This window comes from Denticeps clupeoides, chromosome 18, assembly GCF_900700375.1.
Source record: "Denticeps clupeoides chromosome 18, fDenClu1.1, whole genome shotgun sequence".
Taxonomy (NCBI): domain Eukaryota; kingdom Metazoa; phylum Chordata; class Actinopteri; order Clupeiformes; family Denticipitidae; genus Denticeps; species Denticeps clupeoides.
Window position 1 is genome coordinate 688,487 of NC_041724.1, and position 25,038 is coordinate 713,524.

Here is a 25,038-nt window from a genome sequence, read left to right on the forward strand (position 1 = left end):
ACAAACAGTCAGAGCGTTGAGTCAATATAGGCGGCATGAGGGGATGAGTTGAGATGCAGTTTTATTTATTAATGAGCGCCGGCGCTCGCTGTATTTTTGGCTTTTTTTTCCTCGGCGGTTCTGGCTTCAGCCGGCGGTGCCGTGCTAAACTACTGTTACTAAAGGAGAAATAGAAAAAGACTTACAAACAAGACGTACAATCGACAGAAATAAGGGGGTAGTCGTTTGGAAATGTTTGCTGCGGTGCCCTTCATTTACACTCTCTTACCACAAATCAATCAATAAAAAATAATCACAACAAATCAGGATTTCTTTAAACTAAAGCTTGCTATATCATTTTAAAACGATTGCAGAGACAAGTGTTTGAAAGAGTCTCGGTCCTGAGCAGTACATTCACACGTGCACACATACGACCCAGCTGCATTAATGCCATTTCGAATGAATCTCGATTAACGTGCCCATTTTAAACGGCCAAATATACGTATCACATTATATTTTATTGCTGTGACCGAGGTTAAATATGTATGGTGGCTGTAGAATTATGGTTATAATTTCACCCATGCTGTATTTTTTGCATTTCTGTGCCCCCCAGATTTCGACCCGAGCCTTGGCATGATGACTGGTATTGCCCCAATGAACCCCATGCTGCCTGGCCTAGGCATCGTGCCGCCACCCATTTCTCAAGACATGCCCGTCGTCAAGGAGATCATCCACTGCAAGAGCTGCACCCTCTTCCCGCCCAACCCCAGTAAGACCCTCTGCAGACGCTCCATTCTCGGTGTCCCCCTTGCCATGTATGGTCTAGCTGACCTGGGATCAGCGTTGACAGATACGTCTCATCCCAGCCTCCATCTCACACTCCAGTTAGCATTTATGCATCGACAAGCATTCTTCTCCACTCTCATGCATTTTAAATGACCGTATTGACTTTCGGCCGCCGAGCAGAGCAAGAAAAAACGTCTCTTTCATTTCTGTCTGAGGTTCTGAATTATGCTGGCAGCTTAGGGACCCGCTGGAGGGGGGAATATTGACTTGACATAATAATTGTGATGGGTTCTAAGGTCTGGGTCCAGGAAGAACATTTCTGGACCATACATAAGCATGCTTAGAGATACGTCTTTGGACGGACCAATCACGACATCCTTCATTCGTAAACTGAATAAGCGAGTGGTTTGATTGAGATTGAAGCGTTTGATTTGTTTTGCTGCCAAGATTTGAGACCTTTATAATCACAGACAAAGTGCATCCAGAAAATTTAAAGTGAGCATTTAATACCGGAACACTAATGTGCCTGTTTCCCAGAAATCAATGCTGCTCACATTCGTTTTTAAACAGTTTTTACTGGAGTTTTTTTTTTTTTTTTTTTACCAGTGCAGGCAGAAAATCCTCATTAGACCAAGTGAAATTCTACGAATGCATGTTTTATCCCGGCAGGGCACAGAATATCATGCGGGAATAATTTAGGTAAATGGAGTCGAGTGGGACCTCGCTCCTTTTAAACATGTGGACAGATGATGGAAGTGAGGGAGCGGAGACGAGTGCAGGATGTCGTCCCATCAGCATTCATGGTCCATCTGAGGGGGATGGAGGCCTGTAATTGGTCCAATGACCTCTCTGCAGACAGGACATGTAGAATATGCCTCGCTGGCCGGGGAGGTGGGAGATCTCCATCTTCCCTACAGACGGGGGTCAGGAGGGACACTAATTACCTGCTCTCTCTCTCTCTCTCTCTCCCTCTGTGTGTGTGTGTGTGTGTGTGTGTGTGTGTGTGTGTGTGTGTGTGTGTGTGTTTTGGCTTAACACCGCGCTAATCACAGACTGCACAGTGTTCAGCGGCCACCACCTCAGGGCCTCAGTTCAGACATCCGGTGCCAAATACTTTATTTACTTATTGATCTTGTACTTTTTCTCACCTTAAAGAGCTAGAAGTTTTGCATAGATCTCAAAAACACCTACCAGTGTGTGTGTGTGTGTGTGTGTGTGTGTGTACAGAGGTGACCGTGTTTCAGTGATTAGTACAGCGGGATCGAGATCAGTGAATCTACACAGAAGGTCATTGATAATTCAATTTCTTTTACTTTACATGCCTAATACGTCTCCTTTCATGCACTGTAATTTACTGCACATGAATAAAATAAAAATAAAGTCAAGTTGTCATTAGATACAGTTAGTTACACATAAATACACTATGTTCATTACATAGTTATTACCTCATGATGTTACATCACATTGAGAGAGACGGTTCCCGACTCCCCCTGATGCAATCCGATGTGGGAGCGGAGACACTCCCGCAGTGGGAATATCCCCCCGACCTTCCTGTCGAGGTCACCTCACTGGTTAAACGGGGCGCTTTGTTAATCATCGGGACGTTTTTTGATGGTTTGTGGTGTGAGACAGGTCAGGACCAGGCGGTGCGTTCTCAGACCCCGAACCCCAGCGCTCTATATCAACACTATCGAACGCCGTGTTTGTTCTTCATCTCTCAAAAAGCAAAGGGGACAGAGGACCCAGAAGAATCGCTGTCATACAGGGGCTCGGTCACCACTCGTTCTCTTGTCTCAGAGCGACGCGCAGGACGACGAGAGAGGTGTCCTTTTACCCACCTGACCGCACCAGGCAACGCGCAAGAACCTCCCAGGAAGCGCGCTGGAGCTCTCATTACCCATAATCCCATGAAAACATGGTTGCCCTCTCACCAGTGGGCGGGCTCGCCATGCAGTTGATTACTGCAACTTTATTCTTGCACTTCAAGAAGTGAATATGAATATTATTTTTTATTAATATTATTACCCTCATGAATATCAACAACATTTCCCCACAGCCAATGAGAAGGCGGGTTGGAATTTAAGTCATTGTATCTCGTACCCTCTCCTCGGTTTCTTGGCTCCGCCCCTATCCCGCTCGCCGCTGCTTGATCAGAACAAGGGTGCTTCAGGCCGCAAGTCTGATGAAAAGATCTTCGCTGGAGGTCCGTGATATGTGGTGCGGTCCCACCCCATTAGTGCTGTGAGGGGACGGCGCAGATTATGATGGCGGCGCGACAGTGAGGGCATAACAGCCGCCTGTCTGGTTCATTTAAGAGCCCATGACCCCTGCCGCTCTGATTTACTGGACCTGAGGAACCTAAAAGGAGGAGCAGGAGGAGGGTATCACAACCTTTACGTTTTATCCCTCCACACATCCCTCCATCCCTTCAGGAGAAGTTAAATGAGTGTCTCTGGGGGCAATACTGAAGAACCACGAAACCAAAAAGTCCCTGTAAACAGACTTCTGTAATCTACCAACGGCATTAGTCCCACAATGCCTCACACCACTGGCCCCAGATCAGTCCTGGCACCCGTCCCCACCCGGCTGAGACTGACGAGAGGTGTGTGTATCTGTTGTGCTCATATAGGAGCCATTTCAGCAGATGTGGGGGCATCTGTGAGGCCAGTGGTGGCCTAGCGGTTAAGGAAGTGGCCCCATAAACAGAAGGTTGCCGGTTCGAATCCCAATCCAACAAGGTGCCACTGAGGTCCCCTTGATGAAGGTCCCCGGGCGCCTGTCAAGGGTGATATTTCACTGTGTGCACCATGGGCTGTGCTGCTGTGTATTACAATGACAATCATTTTTTTCTTTCACTGGGAAAACTGATCAGATACTAAAAAGCAACAGCCAATTGATTAGGCTTTGGATTCTAAGGTTAGGTTTATTTTTTTAAGGTTTACATGTTTATAATACAGATGATATTTCCCGTGTGCATGTTTTACGTGTAGGTGTCTCAGTGTGTCTGTGTCTGTGTGTGTTTCTGTATTAGTGTTTGGTGTGTGTGTGTGTGTGTGTGTGTGTGAGTCAGCAGCCTGTTCTCGGTGCACTTGTCATCGTCACAGCAGGTTCCGTATGTTCTCCATCAGCGATGCAGCAGCACCCCGAGGTGCCCCGGCGCCGGGCCTGAGACTGACCTTTACACCCGTCACGCTGTCTGACTGGCGGCTGCAGGAGACGCATCAAACCTCATCTGTGTCAGAGCTCATCCGTGCACACACCTTGTCCGTGCACACACACACACACACACATGCATACACATACACACACACACACATACATACATACATGCGCACACACACACACAGTGGTGGCCTAGCGGTTAAGGATTCGTCCCCGCAATCAGAAGGTTGCCAGTTCGAGTCCCGATCCGCCAAGGTGCCACTGAGCAAAGCGCCGTCCCCACACACTGATCCCCGGGCGCCTGTCATGGTGATGGTTAAATACAGAGGACACATTTTGTTGTGTGCACAGTGTGCTGTGCTGCTGTGTATCACAAGTGACAATCACTTCACAAATACACACCCACACACACACACACACACACAACACACACATTTGTAAGACTCCCACCCTCATTTACAGGGTTGAGTTGAAACGCTCTAGTATCCAGACGACAGTTTTTGTTTGTTTGGATCAGCAATGCGTCCCATCATTTTCTGTCATGCGCGTCCTCTGTAGAACCCGCAGCTGTTGGGTGAGAACGCGGTGGCGGCCTCGGCGGGTTCCGTGTGAAGAGTGTTTGCGATCAGCACCGCAGGGCTTGAAACGCCTGCCTGCTTATCGCTTCCAGGAAGACAAACGGCAGCGGCGGGGACCCGAGCGCCACTGCGGCGTTTCCAGCTTATCAGCTCGGACCCCTCCGCGGTGGACGTCTAGAACACGCTGCGCTCCTCCGCACACCTCCTCGCGGGCGCTGCGCCCCGCCGAGCCTGGCCTGGGAGCCGCCGGAGTTATTTACGGGGCCTGTTAGCCTTCAAACGGTTCTCATTTCAAACGGAACACGTGTGAGGGGCGGGACCAACCAAGCGACTCGCAACCAGCCTCAAACAGTGATCATCACCTAAACTTTGATTCTACTACTGAACGTGAAGTGACTGTCATTGTGAAACACTGCAGCACAGCACACGGTGACACGGTGAAACGTGTCCTCTGTATTTAACCATCTCCCTTGGTGAGCAGTGGGCACCATGACAGGCGCCCGGGGAGCAGGTGTGGCCACGGGGCCTTCATCAAGTTTAACGTGAAGTGATTGTCACATGTGATACACAGCAGCACAGCACACGGTGCACACAGTGAAATTTGTCCTCTGCATTTAACCATCAGCCTTGGTGAGCAGTGGGCGGCCATGACAGGCGCCCGGGGAGCAGTGTGTGGGGACGGTGCTTTGCTCAGTGGCACCTCGGCGGATCGGGATTCGAACCAGCAACCTTCTGGTTACAGCCCACTAATCGCTGGCATGAAGGAAGGAAATGGACGTACTCGTGTGTATCAGCGGAGTAGTTCTGTACGGGTGGGTAGCGGTGATAAAATCCGTCTTCGTCCGTGTGCGTGGCTGAAATGTGGCTGCGTGAGGCAGCTTTTGATGTGGAATTGTTGCATCGAGGAGAGAAAATTGATGCGACGTTATTGGCGCCTCATTTGTCAGGTGTTTATTACCGGGGGTGAAAATAAATGCCGCGTCTGTGCCGGCGCTCACGGAGCGTCAAAATAAGAGGTTCTCTTGCCGTGTTGTGCACGATGGCAGATATGAAGCGAACCGCTTCAAACAATCGAAGCAGCGCCGCGCGGCGCCCCACTCCAGTCTAGAGCCTCGCTGTAAAAACAAATCAGTCGCCGGGCCGGCGCTCCACACGTCCAAATGGGCACGTTTCCCTCCTTGCGTTTCCCTCGGTAAAAAGAAAAATGTGAGGTGATTGTCACTTGTGATACACAGCAGCACAGCACACGGTGCACACAGTGAAACGTGCCCTCTGCATTTAACCCATCACCCTTGGTGAGCAGTGGGCGGCCATGACAGGCGCCCGGGGAGCAGCGTGTGGGGACGGTGCTTTGCTCAGTGGCACCTTGGTGGCACCTTGGCAGATGGGGATTGGAACCGGCAACCTTCTGATTACGGGGCCGCTTCCACCACTGGCCCCACTGGCCGGTTATCGAGCCGCCATCGGAAGGTGCAGAAGGCCGGCAGTCGGGTCGGCGCCATCTGGAAGATGCCCTTTAGCGTGGCCGCTGCTCCGGCTCTGCGATAACAAGCCGCTATAATAAGGCCGCGCTGTCAGACGGCTGACCTTCGGCACAGCCGCAGGTCGCCGCGGCAACCGGAGGACGAGGGGAGGCGGCGTCTCGGAAAAATAACAACACCGTAAACAGGGATTTGGCTGAGCGGGGCGCTGAAGGATGGGGTGTGGCGTTACAGGGCGTGGACGGGTGTGATGTGAAGTCGGAAACGTGAGCATATTTACCATGAGCCACCACAGTCTCACACCGGACTAAACCAAGGTCACAAAAAGGTCACGTCTAGACTCCGGTTTTCGAGGCGAAAATCGTTATATTTTCGTAAACTGGTTTCTTTTTCAGCACAGCAGCTCGGAGATGAAACACTACAACCGTAAAGTTTTGTTCTGGAAGGCCACGGCGATATCGGTGGTGCAACCAGTCAGCGGGAGCGCTGGACCAGGGGGGATTTCACACCCTTTTTTATCGATTTGGTTCACCAACTGGCAGGTTATTCTCCATCACGTCACGTCTCGAGCGCTACTCGGAGTTGCGTAGTGGATCAGAACCTGACGGGACTTTTCACCGTTTTCACAACTCCGTCGGTTTGGATGAGATCCGGCTGACATGCGGCTCCGCGCCCGGCGGAGTCTCCCTGGTTTATGGATGCGGCCTCCTCCCGCTGTTCCTGAAGAACGGAACATGAAGAAGCTCTTCTTTTCTCTCGTACGAAGCAGGGCCAGCATTCCGCACGGGCAGGTTTCAGGGGGTATTCCATAAATCCATAACTTTCCAGACGCCGGCGACCGTGACAGTCCTCCTTCAGACGGGCGGCGATTGGCTATAATCCGGAACCGCGGGTCCATTGATTACTCTCTCGCGGCAGCCCAGACGGAGCTAATTGCGTTTCTGGGGGATGAAATGTCTGATCCGTCAGAGATTAACTCTGTAGATCCTGCGCGGTGGCGAAGGAGGTCGGTTTAATTAGCCGGGAGCGTCTCCGCGTGCACTTTATGCTGATGCTGGTTGACAGACGGAGGAATTACACGTACGTCTCCTCTGGAATTAATAAAGAAGACGCATTAGTCTGATTCATTTCAGACCTGTCACTTTATTGCGTCTGTGCGCCGTTCATATTAATTCTGTTTGTTTTATTCCCGCGAGCGATGCCAACGTCAGCCGGGCAAAAATGTGACTTTAATTCGCAGCGTAAAACAGTTGCGAGAGCGGCAGCGGCGTCCACGTGGTGATGGATCTTCTCGCCCTTTGGCCCTTCGTTCGCTGCTCGGCCACAGATCCCAGTCGCGTTGGGGCCCATTTACCTACAGAGGCGGCCAATTAATCATGCGAACATTCATGATGTTAAAAGCCGACTCACTTCAATCAGATCCGTATTTTTCTGCAGAGTGACTTCTGTTATCAAGCAGCAGTATTACATTGATTATGAACGTATTTGTGGAGTAAATGCTGCTTCTTTCCCCCGTAGAACCCTCGTCTTCAGTTGCGGTGTTTGTTATAAAGACCAAATGCACAATTTCCTCTCATTGCATAATGGCAGCGAGCCAACAGATACCCAGTTTAATATTAAATATGCACACACCAAAGACAAGGTGCAAAATACAAAAAAAGAAATAATAAAATATATGCCACAAGGTAAATGTGGACACAGTAATAAGAACTGCGAATATCTGCAGGATGAGAATATTGCACAAGCAGATTATTACACTTGAGGGGATGAGGGGGACGTAGATAAACAAGGATCAGTGGTTTTATTTTTAATTATTTTTTCCCAGATCTGCCCCCTCCAGCCACCAGGGAGAGACCCCCCGGCTGCAAGACCGTGTTCGTGGGAGGACTGCCGGAGAACGGCACCGAGCAGATCATCATGGAGATCTTCGAGCAGGCAGGCGACATCGTCGCCATCCGCAAGAGCAAGAAGAACTTCTGCCACATCCGCTTTGCCGAGGAGCAGATGGTGGACAAGGCACTTTTCCTGTCCGGTACGAGTCCTCTTACCCACAATGCCCTGAAACGTGCACTGCAGCCTGATCACCACTTATCTAGAGGTGTTGTTCATCCCATTCACACAACGCATGATGGATGTGTGGGAATCGAGAGGCCCAGTGGGGACATTTTCTGCGCTTGCACGCCGCAATATGAGGACCACGGCCTGGTGAATGGAGGTCAACGAGGAGACAAGAAAGCTGGCCCTTTTATAGCGTAGTAAATTCCCATTTCTCGTTATTGAGTCGGACCAAGGGGATAAAACAGACCTTTCCCTCTCGTACCTTATCGGGCTTCCTCAGCACGCCATCGCCAGACACGGCCCTAAATCACCATCTGTATGCAAACAGCGGGACGTATATCCCTGCTTCACAAAAGCCCGTTTAGAGGCGCGGGCCGCGGCAATAATGCTCTCGCCGTTATTTACCGTTTTCTGACTGTTGCCGTCTCCTCAGGACGTCACGAGGAGAGAGAGGGTGGGGCCACTTATTTATTTATTTGTTTGTTTGGGTTTTTTTTTTTTTTTTGCGAGATGGAAGCTGTGGCCCATATATTACGTGTCCTTGTGACGGGGCTCTGCAGGCCTTTCCATAAATAACGCCACTCATTTCACACAGCGAACACACCATATGAAATATTTAACGACGTCTGGGAGCCGTAAAGCCAAAGGCGCGGGAGGGGGCGGGCGCAGGGCCATGCGGGGGCGGGCCGCGGCGGAAGTGCGCGAAGGACCACTCTCATTCCTTCTGACAGGGCTAACACGAGCGACCTCTCTGTTCCCCTCTCTTATTCATCCTCCTCCTCTCTTGCTTTTTTCCTCTGCTTTACTTACATCTCACACACACGCACACACACACACACACACACACACCTAGTACACAAACACACCATCTGATTTCATTCCGCCCACACTAACCTCTCCTTTCTTTGTTTGAATGCTGATGAGGGTGAAGGTTAGATTGGAGGGTGTTTTATAGATTAGCAAGCATTTTACACTAAATCTTCAGTTAAATACACACACACACACAAAAAACACCCCACACTGCAGTAGTTTTGGTTTTTACAACTTTACACATGAATGACACGAAATCGAGCCGATTCATCACAATCTGTCAGTCGATAGGTCTCAAGTGTACAATTTCCTCATATTTTTCTGATTTCATATAACGTCACTTGTATTGTAACTGTGTACTCTGTGTATGTTGTGTGTGTTGTAGAGGTGTAGACGAGTGATAAGAGAAGTGTTGTTGGGTTCGAAGGGTTTTTTTTGAGCCATGGCTCAGAAGATATTAAAGATATTAACATTGACAATAAACATTGCTTGCATGACTTGGGTATATTAATTGTTTGGCAATGCTAGGCTGGATCTGGCAACACAGGCTCAGGAGCATTACGGCATTTACCAAAAGCCCTTATCCAGAGCGACTTACAACCAGTAGTGACAGGGACAGTCCCCCCCTGGAGACACTCAGGGTTAAGTGTCCTGCTCAGGGATACGATGGTAGTAAGTGGGGTTTGAACCTGGGTCTTCTGGTTCATAGGCGAGAGTGTTACCCACTGGGAGCATCGTCTGTAATGTATGTTGCATGTGTGTAAGTCTAAACTTACCGACACTAAAGTCCAACATGCAGCTCAAGAGGTATTTTTTTACTCGAGAAGATCCGCAGATGATATATTCCGTCTTTCCCCGTCTCATCCAGCCGCGCGGTTCTGTTTATTCGGCTTTCATGCGGTTCTGACAGAGGCACAGACAGATTAGAAGTGGTGCCTTTAGAAGGCCGGAGAAGACGGGAGGGCGGATGGAGGGACGAGTCCCCGAAGATGGCATTTCCGCTCGCACACCGGTAATAATGCAGCTGGGGCTTTAGAGCGCCCAAGGTTCCCCGCATCATAAATCACGGCGTGGATTACAAGGGCTTCCAAGTGAGGCCGAATCCGGCAGTTCGAAGCGCATGGATAAATACAGAATGGGTTTTTAATAAAGGTCAGTGTGCTTGGGTTCGGCCTTTTTCTGGTTTACTTGGTCACAGCCTCACGGGGAGTCCCTCTCTGCCGCAGGGTACCGGATCAGGCTGGGCTCCAGCACGGATAAGAAGGACACGGGCCGGCTGCACGTGGACTTCGCCCAGGCGCGGGACGACCTGTACGAGTGGGAGTGTCGGCAGCGCATGCTGGCGCGCGAGGAGCGCCACCGCCGCCGCATCGAGGAGGACCGGCTGCGGCCGCCGTCCCCGCCCCCCATCGTCCACTACTCGGAGCACGAATGCAGCCAGCTCGGCGAGAAGATCAAAGGTGGGCGCTTTACGGATTCTCCGGTTTTCCCCGTCTCATCTCATCTTCAGTTTTAGTTCCATCTGCAGCTTCTGGCCAATTACAACAAAATGACTCAATTTTTTTAATAAAAACCAGTAGAATAAACCCAGATTATACTGGAGCTTTTTGTATCATTTCTTTGGAAAATATCGATATATTCATCGGGATATAATATCGGGATATAATCGTATCATGACCCTTGTACTGTGATGCGTGTCGTATTTCCATCCTTGCCAATACACACCCCTATTTCTGAAGGAACGTTCTAGAAGTGCACTACAAGTATTATTCCTTCTCAGACGTTTGTGTGCAAGAGGTATAAGAAGTGCAGAGAATGGGAGCAGATGGACGCTGCACATATTGACAGATCATCCAGAATGAGGAAGTAGGGCGCGTGCGAGCTGACAATCATGCCTGCAGGCTCCTCCCCTTTTTAAAGTTCAGAAATAATAACAAGCTGGGCTGGGTAGTTAGTTCCAGGTAACTAGCAGGCGGTGGTTTGGTTCTGTCTGTAAATCTGGTTAAATGGCGTTTGAGGCGTCGTCTGGCGAGATGGACCTGGGACAAGAGGAGCGCTGCAGCACTTAAGGAAGCCCCTCACCGAGACCCGGCACCCTGACAAACCTCCACGGCCAACGGCGGTACAATTAGTCGCAAACGAATCATTTCCACTCCGGGTTCGACAGAGAACCGCGGCGACAGGCGACTTTTCACACACTAGAGTGTTCCGCAGCCAGCTGCCATGCGCCTCGCGAAACGGCACGTTTGGTGTCGAAAGAGGAGGAACGAAAGTGTCATCACGCGTTCTGTCCCCGCTTCATACCGGCTGAGGGGCTCTTTTAACGATTACGCCAGGTTGCCGTGGTTTCGGATGATGGATTATTAATGCAAATCGCTGGATGGAGCTTTGAGGGGCTGTGCAGTCAGAGACGAATGTAAATAAATCAACAGGACTGTTCACACACACACACACACACCCACACACACACACCCGCGCGCACACCCACGCACACATACACATACATGCACACACAGATGCACGCGCGCACACACACACTCACACACCCGCGCGCACACATACACATACATGCACACACACACACCCGCACGCACACCCACGCACACACATACCCGCGCGCACACACACACATACATGCACACACACATGCACGCGTGCACATACACGCACACACACACACACCCGCGCGCACACATACATGCACACACAGATGCACGCGCGCACACACACACTCACACACCCGCGCGCACACATACACATACATGCACACACACACACCCGCACGCACACCCACGCACACACATACCCGCGCGCACACACACACATACATGCACACACACATGCACGCGTGCACATACACGCACACATACATGCACACACATGCACGCGCGCACACACACACCCGCACACACACACATACATGCACTCACATATGCACACACGCGCACACATACATGCACACACACATGCACGCGCGCGCGCACGCACACACACGCAACACACACACACACACAGGCCATTTAAGACCGACAAAGCCATGACTGTATGAATATGGACGTTTTGATCGTGCACACTCGCCATGCTTGTTTGCTGGTGTAAGTCGGGCTCAGTATTCACCGGTGTTGGCGAGCAGGAGGAACCCGCCGCCCTGAACACGATCGCTGCTGATGTTTAGAATGATTGACAGCTCTCATGCACAGTGAGTCCTCATTCTGGATTATTGAAACTCACATTAAATCTCACTGTTCTGTTATGTCCTTTATTGTTTTTATCTTATTTAAAACCTGAGAGTTGTGCGTTTGGTACAGTTGGCCATTCTCTATAAATCCATATATTCAGTCTGTAGAGCGCACCGGTACGCTCGTTTTTAAAAGAACAAACAAATTGCACATAAATAAGATGCGCTTGTCCATAATCCACCGGCGTCCCAGCGTCTAGTACCGGAATTGAGCAGCCTGAAGGTCCACAGGAACTCTCCGGCAAAAGCCATCGATCGTCATCGTGCTCACGTGCAGCGGCTCTGGTTGCTTCTTCGACAGCCAGACTGATCGCTTTTAACTCGAAAGTCGTACACGAAGCACGAAACGGCTGGTCAGAAGAATTAAAAGTAAAAAGTGACCAGATTGTCATTGTGAGACGCTGCAGCGCAGCACACGGTGACACGTTGAAAGGTGTCCTCTGTATTTAACCCTTGGTGAGCAGTGGGCACCATGACAGGCGCCCACTGGGGAGCAGGTGTGGGGACGGGACCTTCTTCAAGTTTAAAGTGAAGTGATTGTCACACGTGATACACAGCAGCACAGCACACGGTGCACACAGTGAAGTTTGTCCTCTGCATTTAACCATCACCCTGAGTGAGCAGTGGGCACCATGACAGGCGCCCGGGGAGCAGTGTGTGGGGACGGGACCTTCATCAGGAGGACCTCGGTGGCACCTCAGTGGCACCTTGGCGGGTCGGGATTCGAACCGGCTACCTTCTGATTGCGGCGCTGCTTCCTTAACCGCCAGCCCACCACTGCCCCAGGGCGGACGTCTGATTTATTGAGACGCCTCTTGAACAAATAGCAAAAAAGTGTTTTTTCCGTGTGAGTGTGAGTGTGAGTGTGAGTGTGAGTGTGAGTGAGCTCCATTGTTCAACTCCATTGGTGTTAAACGTGTTGGTGGCAGGAAGCAATTTACCCAGAAATCAGCGGGTAAATCACGGTAAATTACCGGCGTGTCTGTATGTGTGTGTGTGCGGTCGCTCCTCAGCGTCGCCTGTTTGTTTGTGTGGACAGCCGGTGAGCCGACGCCCGTTCAGTCGCGAGTGCGATTGTGTTATTAACAATGAGAACCAATCGCCTCCCGTCCCCCGGCGTTATGATAAAATGTCCCGGCCCGCGGTGACCGGGGACGAGGGGACGTGACGGACGCGTCGAGCCAACAAAGAAAACAATGAAGCGTTAATGAAGGTGACTCTGTGACGCGCGGTGGCTCCAGGCCGCGGTGAATGCGGTGTGAACGTGGCGCCCTGCGGTGCTCGGCCTCGTTCGCGCCGTCTGGCCTGATTCGCCTCGTCCCGCTAACTAGCGTCGGCGACGGGAACCGACCGTGACGTGCCGGGGTCCCTCTGTGGCACGCCGCCGGCGTGGCACCTTCCTCCTCGCCATCTGTCGCTCCGCCTCCCTTCTCACCCGCCGCCCCCCCTCCCTCTCTCTCTCTCTCTCTCTCGCTCGCCGCCAGACGACTCCAAGTTCCCCGAGGCGGTGCGCGTCCTGCTGACCTGGGTGGAGCGCGGCGAGGTGAGCCGGCGCAACGCCAACAACTTCTACTCCATGATCCAGTCGTCCAACAGCCACATCCGCCGCCTGATGAGCGAGAAGGCCGCGCACGAGAAGGAGATGGAGGAGGCCAAGGAGAAGTTCAAGAACTCACTCGCCTGCATACTAGTACAATGTAAGCACAGACCTGCACACACACACGCCTTACACACACACACACACACACCTTACACACACACACACACCTTACACACACATACACACCTTACACACACACACACACACCTTACACACACATGCCTTACACACATGCCTTACACACACACACCTTACACACACATGCCTTACACCTACCTTACACACATACACACACATACACACCTTAAACACACACACACACCTTACACACACATGCCTTACACCTTACACACACATGACTTACTTTACTTTACTTTACTTTATTTGGCAGACGCTTTTATCCAAAGCGACTTACAATGGGAAGACACCAGCAATTCTCGTTCGATTTCTATAGAATATCAAGTATACAAACTAAGAGCCCTGATAAGGCTTAGACTTGTCATTGAAGAGCATGCTCGGAGAGTGTTGGGTGCTAGACTAAGAAAAATTATAATGTATTTATACATTTTGTATTTGTTTGTTAAATGTGTATGCATGTGTATGTGTTAAATTTGTCTGTAATATTTTTGGAATAAGAGGGTTTTCACCTTCTTCTTAAAAGTGGTGATAGTCTCGGCTAGTCGTGTGGAGGAGGGTAGGTTGTTCCACCAGCCAGGGACAACAACGGAGAACAGACATGATTGGAATCGGAGACCCCGGAGACCCACATGCCTTACACACACGCCTTACACACATGCCTTACACACATACACACACCTTACACACACAATCGCCTTATACACACACACACCTTACACACACATGCCATACACACACCTTACACACACACACACACACACACACGCCTTACACACATACACACACCTTACACACAACCCTTACACATATGCCTTACACACACACACACACACACCTTACACACATACACACCTTACACACACACACCTTACACACACGCCTTACACACATACACACATCTTACACACACATCTTACACACACACACAGGCGCACACACATCTTACACACACACACAGACATGTTGCACGCACACACCTTACCCACACACACACACACACACCAGCCTTACACACCTTACACACACACTGAATGGAGGCAGTCAAGTGTTGTTCAGCGCCTCGTGTCAGGTTCACACGTCTCATTATTACTGAATGATCAAAAGGACGAGGAAATGAAACGTCGGATCGCTGTCACGCGCGCGCGCACACACACACTCTCACACACACACACACACACACACACACACACACACACACACACACACACACACACACACACAGAGAGAGAGCTGGGAACTGCAGGAGCGTGTAGAACAGGAACAGGAAGTGGGTAAGTGACAGTGACTGCTGCCCTAATGACACTCAGGGTGGTGCGGCACCTTTCGGGCGCCACGTCGGGCCCCGAGCGCGGCGGCGGTGACATGCGCACATGCCTGCTGTCATCGCCGGACACCGGTGCTGAGAGATGACAGAGGTGAGCGCGGTTAACAAGACGCCTTCTCCTAATTTACCCGGGACACATGACAGGGTTCCCCGCCGCCGCGGTGCCCTTTATCTCTCGCGTCTCTGGTACAACCGCCACCCACCTCAGCTGGGCCTTTCCTTTGTAATTCCTGCCTTTTTTTTCGTTCCCCTGGTGGCGCGGTGCTCGGGAGCGGCGGCGAGACACAACTGGCGTGGTACGAGACTCGTGATAGGCGTAACATGGGAAGGGCCGTAATGTAGCTGCGGCAAGAGCTCATCACACCAAAAAATTCACACAAACAAAACAAACATAAATCAGCGTTGTTGTGCGGCGGCGGCGGAGAGAAGGTAAGTCCCGCCCCTGGCAGCGCCGTGGCGGACGCAGGTAGGGTATGTGGCACGGCCCGGCACGCCTCTACTACACCAGAAATCTGTCACAGGGACTTAAGATGGAGTCAAGTAAGTAGAACCGCACCTTCTCCTCCGCCCACCACCACCACGAAGAACGTTAACCAAATCGTCCTGAGCAGATGACACTCTGATGGGATTCATTTCTCTCTCCCTCTTCCTGTCCCTCTCTCACTCATCCCCTCTCACTCTCTCATCCCCCCTCCTTTTCTCTCTCTCTCTTCCTGTCCCCCTCTCACTCATCCCCTCTCACTCTCTCATCCCCCCTCCTTTTCTCTCTCTCTCTTCCTGTCCCTCTCTCACTCATCCCCTCTCACTCTCTCATCCCCCCTCCTTTTCTCTCTCTTCCTGTCCCTCTCTCACTCATCCCCTCTCACTCTCTCATCCCCCCTCCTTTTCTCTGTCTCTCTTGCTCTCTTCCTGTCCCTCTCTCCCTCTTCCTCTCTCACTCCCCCACCCCCCCTCCTTTTTTCTGTCTCTCTCTCTCTCTTCCTGTCCCTCTCTCACTCATCCTCTCTCACTCCCTCACCCCCCTCTCCTTTTCTCTCTCTCTTCCTTTGCCTCTCTCACTCATCCCCTCTCATTCTCTCATCCCCTCCTTTTCTCTCTCTCTCTCTCTCTCTCCCCCTTCCTGTCCCTCTCACTCATCCCCTCTTACTCTCTCATCTCCCCCTCCTTTTCTCTGTCTCTCGCTCTCTTCCTGTCCCTCTCTCCCTCTTCCTCTCTCACTCCCCATTCCCCCCTCCTTTTCTCTCTTTGCTCTTCCTGTCCCTCTCTCCCTCTTCCACTCTCACTCCCTCATCCCCCCTTCCTTTTCTCTCTCTCTCTTCCTGATTAATTGATTGGTAATTGAAAGTCTGCAATAACCTGCTTTTTCCCTCTTGCACTCTCTGTACGTTCTCTGTATGCTCGTTTTTCGTGATGTCACCACTGCTATGGTTACCAGGACGTGTCCTCTCTTCAGATCAGGTTCCTTTTTAGTTGATGTGCAGGACCCGGCGGGTTGGAACTCGGGCCTCTGAAGTCCCGCTTTTTAACACCCGCTCTCATGTCTGACTGAGGGGGAGTTTACCCATGATGCCGCGGTGTCACGCCAGTCTGTCGCCACGTGGTGAAATCACCACCTTGCTGTCCTTCAGATCGATCTCCTCCATCAAATTAAAAGATGCTGAAGTCGCTATTGATCGCGCCGTTCCGTGTTAATGGGCTGCGGTGGCCTTATTGACTCGCCCGGGTTTATTAAGACCCCCTTTGAAAGGACGATAAGAAATCCTTCCTCGCCATCATAGCTGCAGAGCGCGTGACCGGACGGGGACGGTGCCGTGGCCTGCGTCCGCGTTCTGAGATCTACGCTGCGGAGCAGACGTGCGCTTCTACAAACGGACGTGCGGGAGGCAACGAAATTATAATGAAAATCATGTTGAATTCAAGGTCCGTTTATGTTCATGCAGTTTTTAATTTTTTTGGTAGATTTGAGGGTTCCATAACTGTTTAGCCGTGTGTTAACATGGCAGTTCCCTCGGTCCTAGTCCCATGGGATTCGTGTCCCATGGTTTTACAGTGTGAGAGGGTGGAACCCGGCCGATTCATAACTCCGGATGAGCCGGAAGCTAATATGTTCAAATTCTGTTAATACGCCAGGCCAAGAAATTAATGCAGAATAATTAACGGGTAAAAAACGGACATGGTTCCACCGGATCCAGTTCGGTCCGACCCCACTGTGCTTAATCAATACAAAGCAAGTGTATCCTGGTTGGAGATGCTTCCTCTGGGCCGATGAGGGACACAACTCCCCCCCCGATTGGTTGATGAGCGAGAAAGGCGGCTTGGCCCGGTTCGGGCCCTCGTCGCATGGCTGCATGCGTTTAGTCTGCGGTAGTGTCGGAGCCGGTGCCACGTCCGGCTCCCCTGTCGGCTGGCGTTGAGTGGCACTCTCGAGCGAAATGAGAAACGTGATTGAATTTGCTTCTGTAGGGGCGGAAACGAGAAGAAAAGCGGAACTCTCTCGTGGCGACGAGAACATCTTGCAGCGAGAATTGAGAATTTTGTTTTTGTCCGTTTGCCCGTTTATTTCAGAGGGTCAAAGATTCCGTCAGAAATACATAAAACGTCCTTCATTTCTGACTAGCATTAAAACAGAATCATGTCCATGAATTAAAAAGAACCCGTAGCGGTTGTTTTTTTTACTCCATTTTATTCCATCTAGTGCGGTACGAATAAACGCGCTTTGGCACTCGGTAAGTTCTGATCTTCCTCTGCGTTCCAAATAAATGACCACGACTGGAGAAAACTCTGGAACCTGCCGTTATTGACCTCTCACCTCTCAACCTCGGTCTTTATTTTGACGGGATTCTTTTTTTTCTTTTTTTTTTTTTTTGCTCGCCCGTTATCTCTCTCTCTCTCTCTCTCGCTCGCTCTCCCTCGACCCATCAGAGGTGTCACAGATGGCGGGTCCGCGGCCACAACGCCACCGCTGTCCTCCGCCGCCGCCCTTCCCGCCATTTGTTATCTCGCCGCGATCAGCAGAGGGAGGAAAAGGCCGAACATCACGGGGAAGAAACGCCGCGCGCTCACTTCTCGCCAGATTTCTCACTTTCTGCGTATTAATGAGGTGTCATTAGTGGAACGTCACGTCCGCGGCCGCCAACGCTCAGCCACGTTTCATTAGGCCGCGCTCGGCAGCGTCTGAGCACTGATAAAGGTGAGACCTGAAAAACACACAAATTACTCAACTCGCCTACCAAACAATTCCAGAAATATATTATTTCTGCCTTTGACATCAACTCTGTGGCGAAGGAGGGTCTAATTCATCTTTGTACCAGTACATTTATTCACATTTACTCTCATCATTAGCACGGTCACGTATCAGTCGAAACACAACAGCTCACAACTTGCATCCAGACCCTGTAAGCCCCGCCTCCAGAAATGAGCAGTTTGTTTTTGTGGAAGGGACGGGGAGGGGAAGGAAGGAGAGAAGAAGAAGGGGGTAAAACGTACCTGACTGCCTTCCTACCTGACGCCACTTTTTCATTCCTCTGCTCCTCCCCCATTGGCTCCCTGTCTCTCTCTCTCTCTCTCTCTCTCTCTCTCTGGACGGTCACTGGTCACCCTGGTCCCACCCCCCCCCGCCACAGTTGAGCTGATTGTGTCAGTATTCCACGCCGCCTCCAAACAAAAGGCATGGGACCATTTCTCCAAAGCCCAGCGCAAGAACCTGGACATGTGGCGGAAGCAAGCGGAGGTTGGTTGGTGCTTTTTCTTCTTCTTGATTCGTGCATCAGTGTGTGTCACCCCTGGTCTTGTCATGATGTCACAACCCTGCCGGTGTCCTGCTCTGACACGTCCTCTGCTCCCCTGTCCTCCGCTCTTGGTTTGTGTGGTTGGTGTTTTCTCCACCAAGGTAGAGCGAGAGAGTGTATCAGTGTGTGTGTGTGTGTGTGTGTGGGATGGGTGGGGCCTGTTGACCTGGGCCACGCCCCAGCCTGAGTCGGAGGTAACACACAGGTGCGCACAAGCATGCATGTTCACTCACACACCGACTTCACTCGGCATCAAACACACACGGTGTGCAGAACAATACACCCCTTTCCCCACCTGCAGCCGCCACCCACAGCGGCTCGCGGCCGAGGCCGTCCGTCACGGCGCAATCAAGCTGGTAAGTCCCAGATTGACTCTGCGGTGTCGCCCGACAGCCGCGCCATTAAAACCGCCCCCTCCGCCCCCTAACGGTGCTGCTGCAGGTTTTAGACTCTCTGTTCCTCTCCAGTAAAGGTAGGTGGGTTGTTTTAAAACGCCGGCAACGCGCCGCACCGCGTTCCGCGTCCACGAGTCGGGTTGGCGTCGGGCGATGTTCGTGACGCTGCACGTGGCCTACAGTTTCTGCTGGAATTTGTTCTTCTATTCTTTTAGTTAAAATCGCGCGGGGCCCGTATTTGCCTCCGGTCCTAACCGCGTTGGAAATTTTTTATTATTTTTTTTATATTTAGTGCCGCCGCGCATCACCATGGTTTCTGTTGTCGCACAAAACGAAATTCTGTGTTTGTCAAGTAAATGTTTTATTTAAAAATTTTATTTTTTTTTTACTTTTAGAGTACTCATCTACCTAAAGCAGCCGTCTCGCCGAAAGTTATTCTTTCCAAAATACATTTTCACACATTTACAACATTTCTCAGACGCCCTGATCCAGAGCCACTGAGAGGGACAGTCCCCCTGCTTGGAGACCCCGTGGTAGTTGTTTTTTGCACCCCTGTTTTGCCTCCTGCTAAAAAACTGTAGCAGAATTTTTATTGAATAACATATTGAATAACTGGGGCAGCGGTGACCTAGTGGTTAAGGAAGTGGCCCCGTAATCAGAAGGTTGCCGGTTCAAATCCCGATCCACCAAGGTGCCACTGAGGTGCCACTGAGCAAAGCACCGTCCCCACACACTGCTCCCCGGGCGCTGGTCATGGCCACCCACTGCTCACCAAGGGTGATGGTTAAATGCAGAGGACAAATTTCACTGTGTGCACCATGTGCTGTGCTGCTGTGACAATCACATGTGACAATCACTTCACTTCACTTCATGATGAAATGATGAGTGGTGCTTCTGTGGAGTCAGGCAGCGCCATCTAGTGGTGCCTTTTCCATACAACATGTCCTTGCAACTTAGAGTTGGGTTTAAATGATTTTTCTCTGAAAAAGGAGGAGATTTTTGGAACATCTGACCGTGTGTATTGTGCTGAACGGCGGTTGAATATGGACGGCTCGCCTCTGTTATCACCGGTGTGGCAGGCGGTGATTCCTTCAGATGCCGCCATCGCGGCGTTTTCACCCGGCTGCGTGAAAGTAATTAAGAGTCGCATGTCCCCCCCGAACTCCATTAATCTTCCTGGGGTTTTGGAGGGACTCGGGTCCATGTTTTTTCTTCGGACGCTGGCCGGATCGTTCTCAGAGCCGCCGATCGAGCATGAGCGAGTGCGCCGATGCGTCGTTTAGTAAGCGCCTTCTTCACCGCTCTCCAGCCAGCAGCGGCGCCGAAGCAACATTAACGGTTGTGCTGATGGATCCAGTTCAGAACATCGAGGGGCCGGAAAGATGGAGGCCGTCCCAGCAGTGGTCCCAGCACCCGCGGTGCATGTGGGTCTGTTTGTTTTTGCAGCCCCGGTAATTCACCGGGAGACTGTGCGTTCCGCGGCACTGGACAGATGGCGGTGTTTACGCTGGGCCTTTGTCTCATGCCGTCATGGGACAGTGTGTGTGTGTGTGTGTGTGTGTGTGTGTTGGTGAAGTATCGCCGCTTGCACACAATTAACCAGCGAAAAACGACCCCAACGAGGACCCTGGCACACATACCCTGACATCTGCTCTCACTCTCCACCCCTGCATGTGTGGAGCCCCCTGCTGGTCTGGCAGCGACGGCGTAACGCACCGCTGGCGCCGTGTTAATGGCCGCGTGGGCCGCTAGTGTGTCTTTTTCCATTTCCACTCCATATGTGCAGTGTCTCGCACCGGGGCGTGTCCACACAGCTCAGTTCTCCTCCTCCTCTCCCCCTGCCCTACAGGAGATCCGGAACATTCACAACGAGGAGCTGATGGGCATTCGGCGGGAGGAGGAGATGGAGATGTCGGACGACGACATGGAGGACGTTCCCGACAGCAAGGACTCCGACGAGTCAGGTACCCACAATGCAACTTGCTATCTTCAAAACCCTCCCAGATACGTCTGCCCTGAAGCCACCTTCGTTCGCCACTAAAAAAGGTTCTCATGGGGAAATGTTGTGGCTCCTCACACGGCCACGCCCCCTTTCTCAGCCCCAATTTTTATTAATTAAAAAAATTGAGTCAGGCCGCTAAGTTAGACTTCAAATAAACATTTTATTGGTCTTTTTAAAGCCTTTTATCTAACTGTTATGAGAGTGAGAATTAGTAGGACAGATGATGGGAGGAGCCTGAACAATTAACCTAAATTGACTGTGCTGAAAGACACATGACTGTGCGATTAACGCATTACTTAATTACTACCTTCACATTTTTATTACTTTCTGATTTATTGTATTTCTTATATCACTTTATATATCGTAATAAAGTTCTACCTCGCTCCACAACTCAAAAAACCTCCATGATAATGACGCTTCTTCAATGCTTTTTACATACCTGCAAATTCTGATTGCTGTCAAATTATCAGGTTCCAAATGTGTCACAGTTGCAATTTGCCAGCTGTCACAACCTGACTTCCGTTTTTATTTCCTGCTCTCCACTCCGATTCCCTGGGATTTGCTGGTGTATAATTTGAAATCACTCTGTTCTAAAGTCTGGCTTATCACTGGGGGTTGTCCCCACAACGAATTTAGCACTTCACCGGGAAATGTATTACATGTGTATTACATGTGTATTACATGTTTATTTACATTTTTATTAATACATTTCCCTGTGAAGTGGCACTGATGCTAAATTCGTTGTGGTGACAACCCCCAGTGATTCCCAGGTCCCCACAGGGCCTCCGTAGCTGGAGATCCGGTGACCCGCCGCAGCGTGGGGACGCGCTGGCAGTGCCCTCGGGGGACAGATTGGAGCAGAAGCAGCGGACGTCAGATGTGAGAGCTGGCAGAGGCCGGCGGGCGCGGCTGCCAGCTGCTCGCTCGCCTCAGTTGGGGTTGTTCCGGATGCTGCTGAAGTGCCATTAGGGGATGTTTTGTACAGAAGCTGCTGTGTTAACCGGCGGCGGCCTGAAACGTCTCCAGTGCCTTGTGTTGGTTCATGGTGACCAGGGACCTTGATGATCAGGCCGTGAGAAGGTCCACACCTGGAGAGGCTCGAACCCCTCATCCTCCTCCAGAAGTCCCTTTAAACACATTTTAACCTCGCTGGCAGCACTGTGACAGTCCCACCCTCGTTTTCTCACGACTTCAGCCTAATCGATGGCGACGTGCTTCACCACGCTGCTGTAGCCCCGTGTGCAGAACGCCTGTTTTCTGTACAGTCAGCAGCTCAGAAGTCGGGCTGCTGCTGGTCGATACGACAGCCTGCCATGTGGTGGAAGGTGAATCGCTTGATGAGTTTCAGCAATCAATGCGGCACCTTCCTCTATTCCTCACGCGTTTCTCCTCTCATTCAGCTGCACAAACATGTACTCGTTTAGAGACGTATATTCCACTAATGTCACAATCAACAGTTCACCCATCAGGATGCTGGAATTAAAGCGTCTGATAACCTGCGTGTTGGTAGTGGGCGTGGTCACGTTGACTAGGAATTAAAGCGCCTGATAACCTGCATGTCGGTGTTGGTAGTGGGTGTGGTCATGTTCACTGGAATTAAAGCGCCTGATAACCTGCATGTTGGTGTTGGTAGTGGGCGTGGTCATGTTCACTGGAATTAAAGCGGCTGATAACCTGCATGTTGGTAGTGGGCGTGGTCACGTTAGCTGGAATTAAAGCGCCTGATAACCTGCATGTTGGTGTTGGTAGTGGGTGTGGTCATGTTCACTGGAATTAAAGCGCCTGATAACCTGCATGTTGGTGTTGGTAGTGGGCGTGGTCATGTTCACTGGAATTAAAGCGGCTGATAACCTGCATGTTGGTAGTGGGCGTGGTCACGTTAGCTGGAATTAAAGCGCCTGATAACCTGCATGTTGGTGTTGGTAGTGGGCGTGGTCACGTTCACTAGGAATTAAAGTGCCTGATAACCTGCATGTTGGTGTTGGTAGTGGGCGTGGTCACGTTCACTTGAATTAAAGCGGCTGATAACCTGCATGTTGGTGTCGGTAGTGGGCGTGGTCACGTTCACTTGAATTAAAGCGGCTGATAACCTGCATGTTGGTGTCGGTAGTGGGCGTGGTCACGTTTATCTGGAATTTTACATGAGAGAATAGTCAATGTGATTTCCTATATGATGTACAATGGCCTTACTCCATGCATAGATTTTTAACCCAGCATCAGAAATCAATTAATGAACAAACTTTAGCCAATCACTTTTATTCATTTATGGCTAAATTGCATCAAATGTTGTAAATGGGGCAAAATGCATTCAATGTTCAATTTCAAAGCTGAAGAATACTGATGAATAATAAGACAGTATCTGTTCTGTCAGGTACACAGACCCATTGATGTCTCCCATTCTAATTATCGAACATCATGATTGGCTCTTTAGTTTTTTGGTGACTGCACTAGAACACATAAAAGACAGTGAAGGGATACTCATTGTGAAACACTGCAACACGTCACACGGTGAGACAACCAAACACGGTCACACAACCTTGGTGAGCAGTGGGCAGCCATGACAGGTGCCCGGTGAGCAGTGTGTGGGGACGATACCTTCATCAAATGGTGAAATGGCAAATTTTTATTATTTTTATAAGATCATTAGTTTAGTTTTTAATCTCACCCCTTTACATTTGGTACCAGATATTAAGCAGCATTTCTCCTCTCCTCATTACTGCCTGCTGCATGAGCAGCTGACACTCGGCCTGATGGACTTATCCCTGAGGCCCGTGACCTCTGACCCCGTGAAGAGGCATCATCGAAACTACTTTAATTTAAAACGCATTGTGTTCTAAAGACACTGTTGACAGCCCGGTGGTGATAAAACCTGGAATTATTATTATTTGTCACCATTAGCATTAAGAAAAATCGGTGGTCTAAGCCAGTTTAAACACATGCGCACACACACACACACACACACACACACACACAGCTCATTCTGAAGCTGGAGGATGACCCCACAGGTCACACTGGTATCCTCTGAAGACGCGGCTGTCGTTACGACTCGTCTCCCTTCGGGGGGTCTTATCATCTCCGTCCAGTCACTCACACTCCCTCCATCCCGTCCTCTAATCCTGAGAACCTCTCGGCTTAAACCTGCTCTCCATCACCGGGGTGGTTCCCCGGCGCGACGCAGCCTCTTGGCGATACGTCGATGGCGTCACCGCGCGCTGAGTGGAGCTGTAATTGAATCAAGCGCCGCGTCCGCGCCACGTCTTCTTCACTTTTCATTTCTGCTGTAGGTGAGGGGCAGGAAGTCAAGCCTTTTATAACAACAATTTCCTTCCATTTACTCCCGACAAATAGGGACGGAACGTGCAGCAGAGGAAGAGAGGAACTCTGTTCTACAGAAAAACTACAAAACACCAGTGGTGGCCTAGCGGTTAAGGAAGCGGCCCCGTAATCAGAAGGTTGCCGGTTCGAATCCCGAGACGCCAAGGTGCCATCGAGGACCCACTGAGCAAAGTCACCGTCCCCACACACTGCTCCCCAGACGCCTGTCATGGCCGCCCACTGCTCACTCAGGGTGATGGGTTAAATGCAGAGGACAAATTTCACTGTGTGCACCGTGTGCTGTGCATCACATGTTACAATCACTTCACTTTAAGCATTTACCAGACGTCCTTATCCGAGGGACTTACAATCAGTAGTTACAGG

The 25,038-nt window shown here is 50.8% G+C and overlaps 1 protein-coding gene across 8 annotated transcripts in view; it reads left to right on the plus strand.

Moving 5' to 3' along the window:
* enox2 (ecto-NOX disulfide-thiol exchanger 2) overlaps positions 1-25,038 on the plus strand; it is a 180,980-nt gene that overhangs the window by 144,417 nt on the left and 11,525 nt on the right. For 7 of the 8 annotated variants that reach the window (XM_028960941.1, XM_028960945.1, XM_028960943.1 and 4 more), the window contains 7 exons: positions 593-748; positions 1,818-1,868; positions 7,812-8,018; positions 10,081-10,314; positions 13,577-13,789; positions 18,778-18,884; positions 21,187-21,301. In XM_028960941.1, coding sequence (XP_028816774.1) covers positions 593-748; positions 1,818-1,868; positions 7,812-8,018; positions 10,081-10,314; positions 13,577-13,789; positions 18,778-18,884; positions 21,187-21,301 — 1,083 coding nt within the window. The remainder of the gene's footprint in view (positions 1-592; positions 749-1,817; positions 1,869-7,811; positions 8,019-10,080; positions 10,315-13,576; positions 13,790-18,777; positions 18,885-21,186; positions 21,302-25,038) is intronic. The other variant, XM_028960946.1, reaches the window with a different exon arrangement.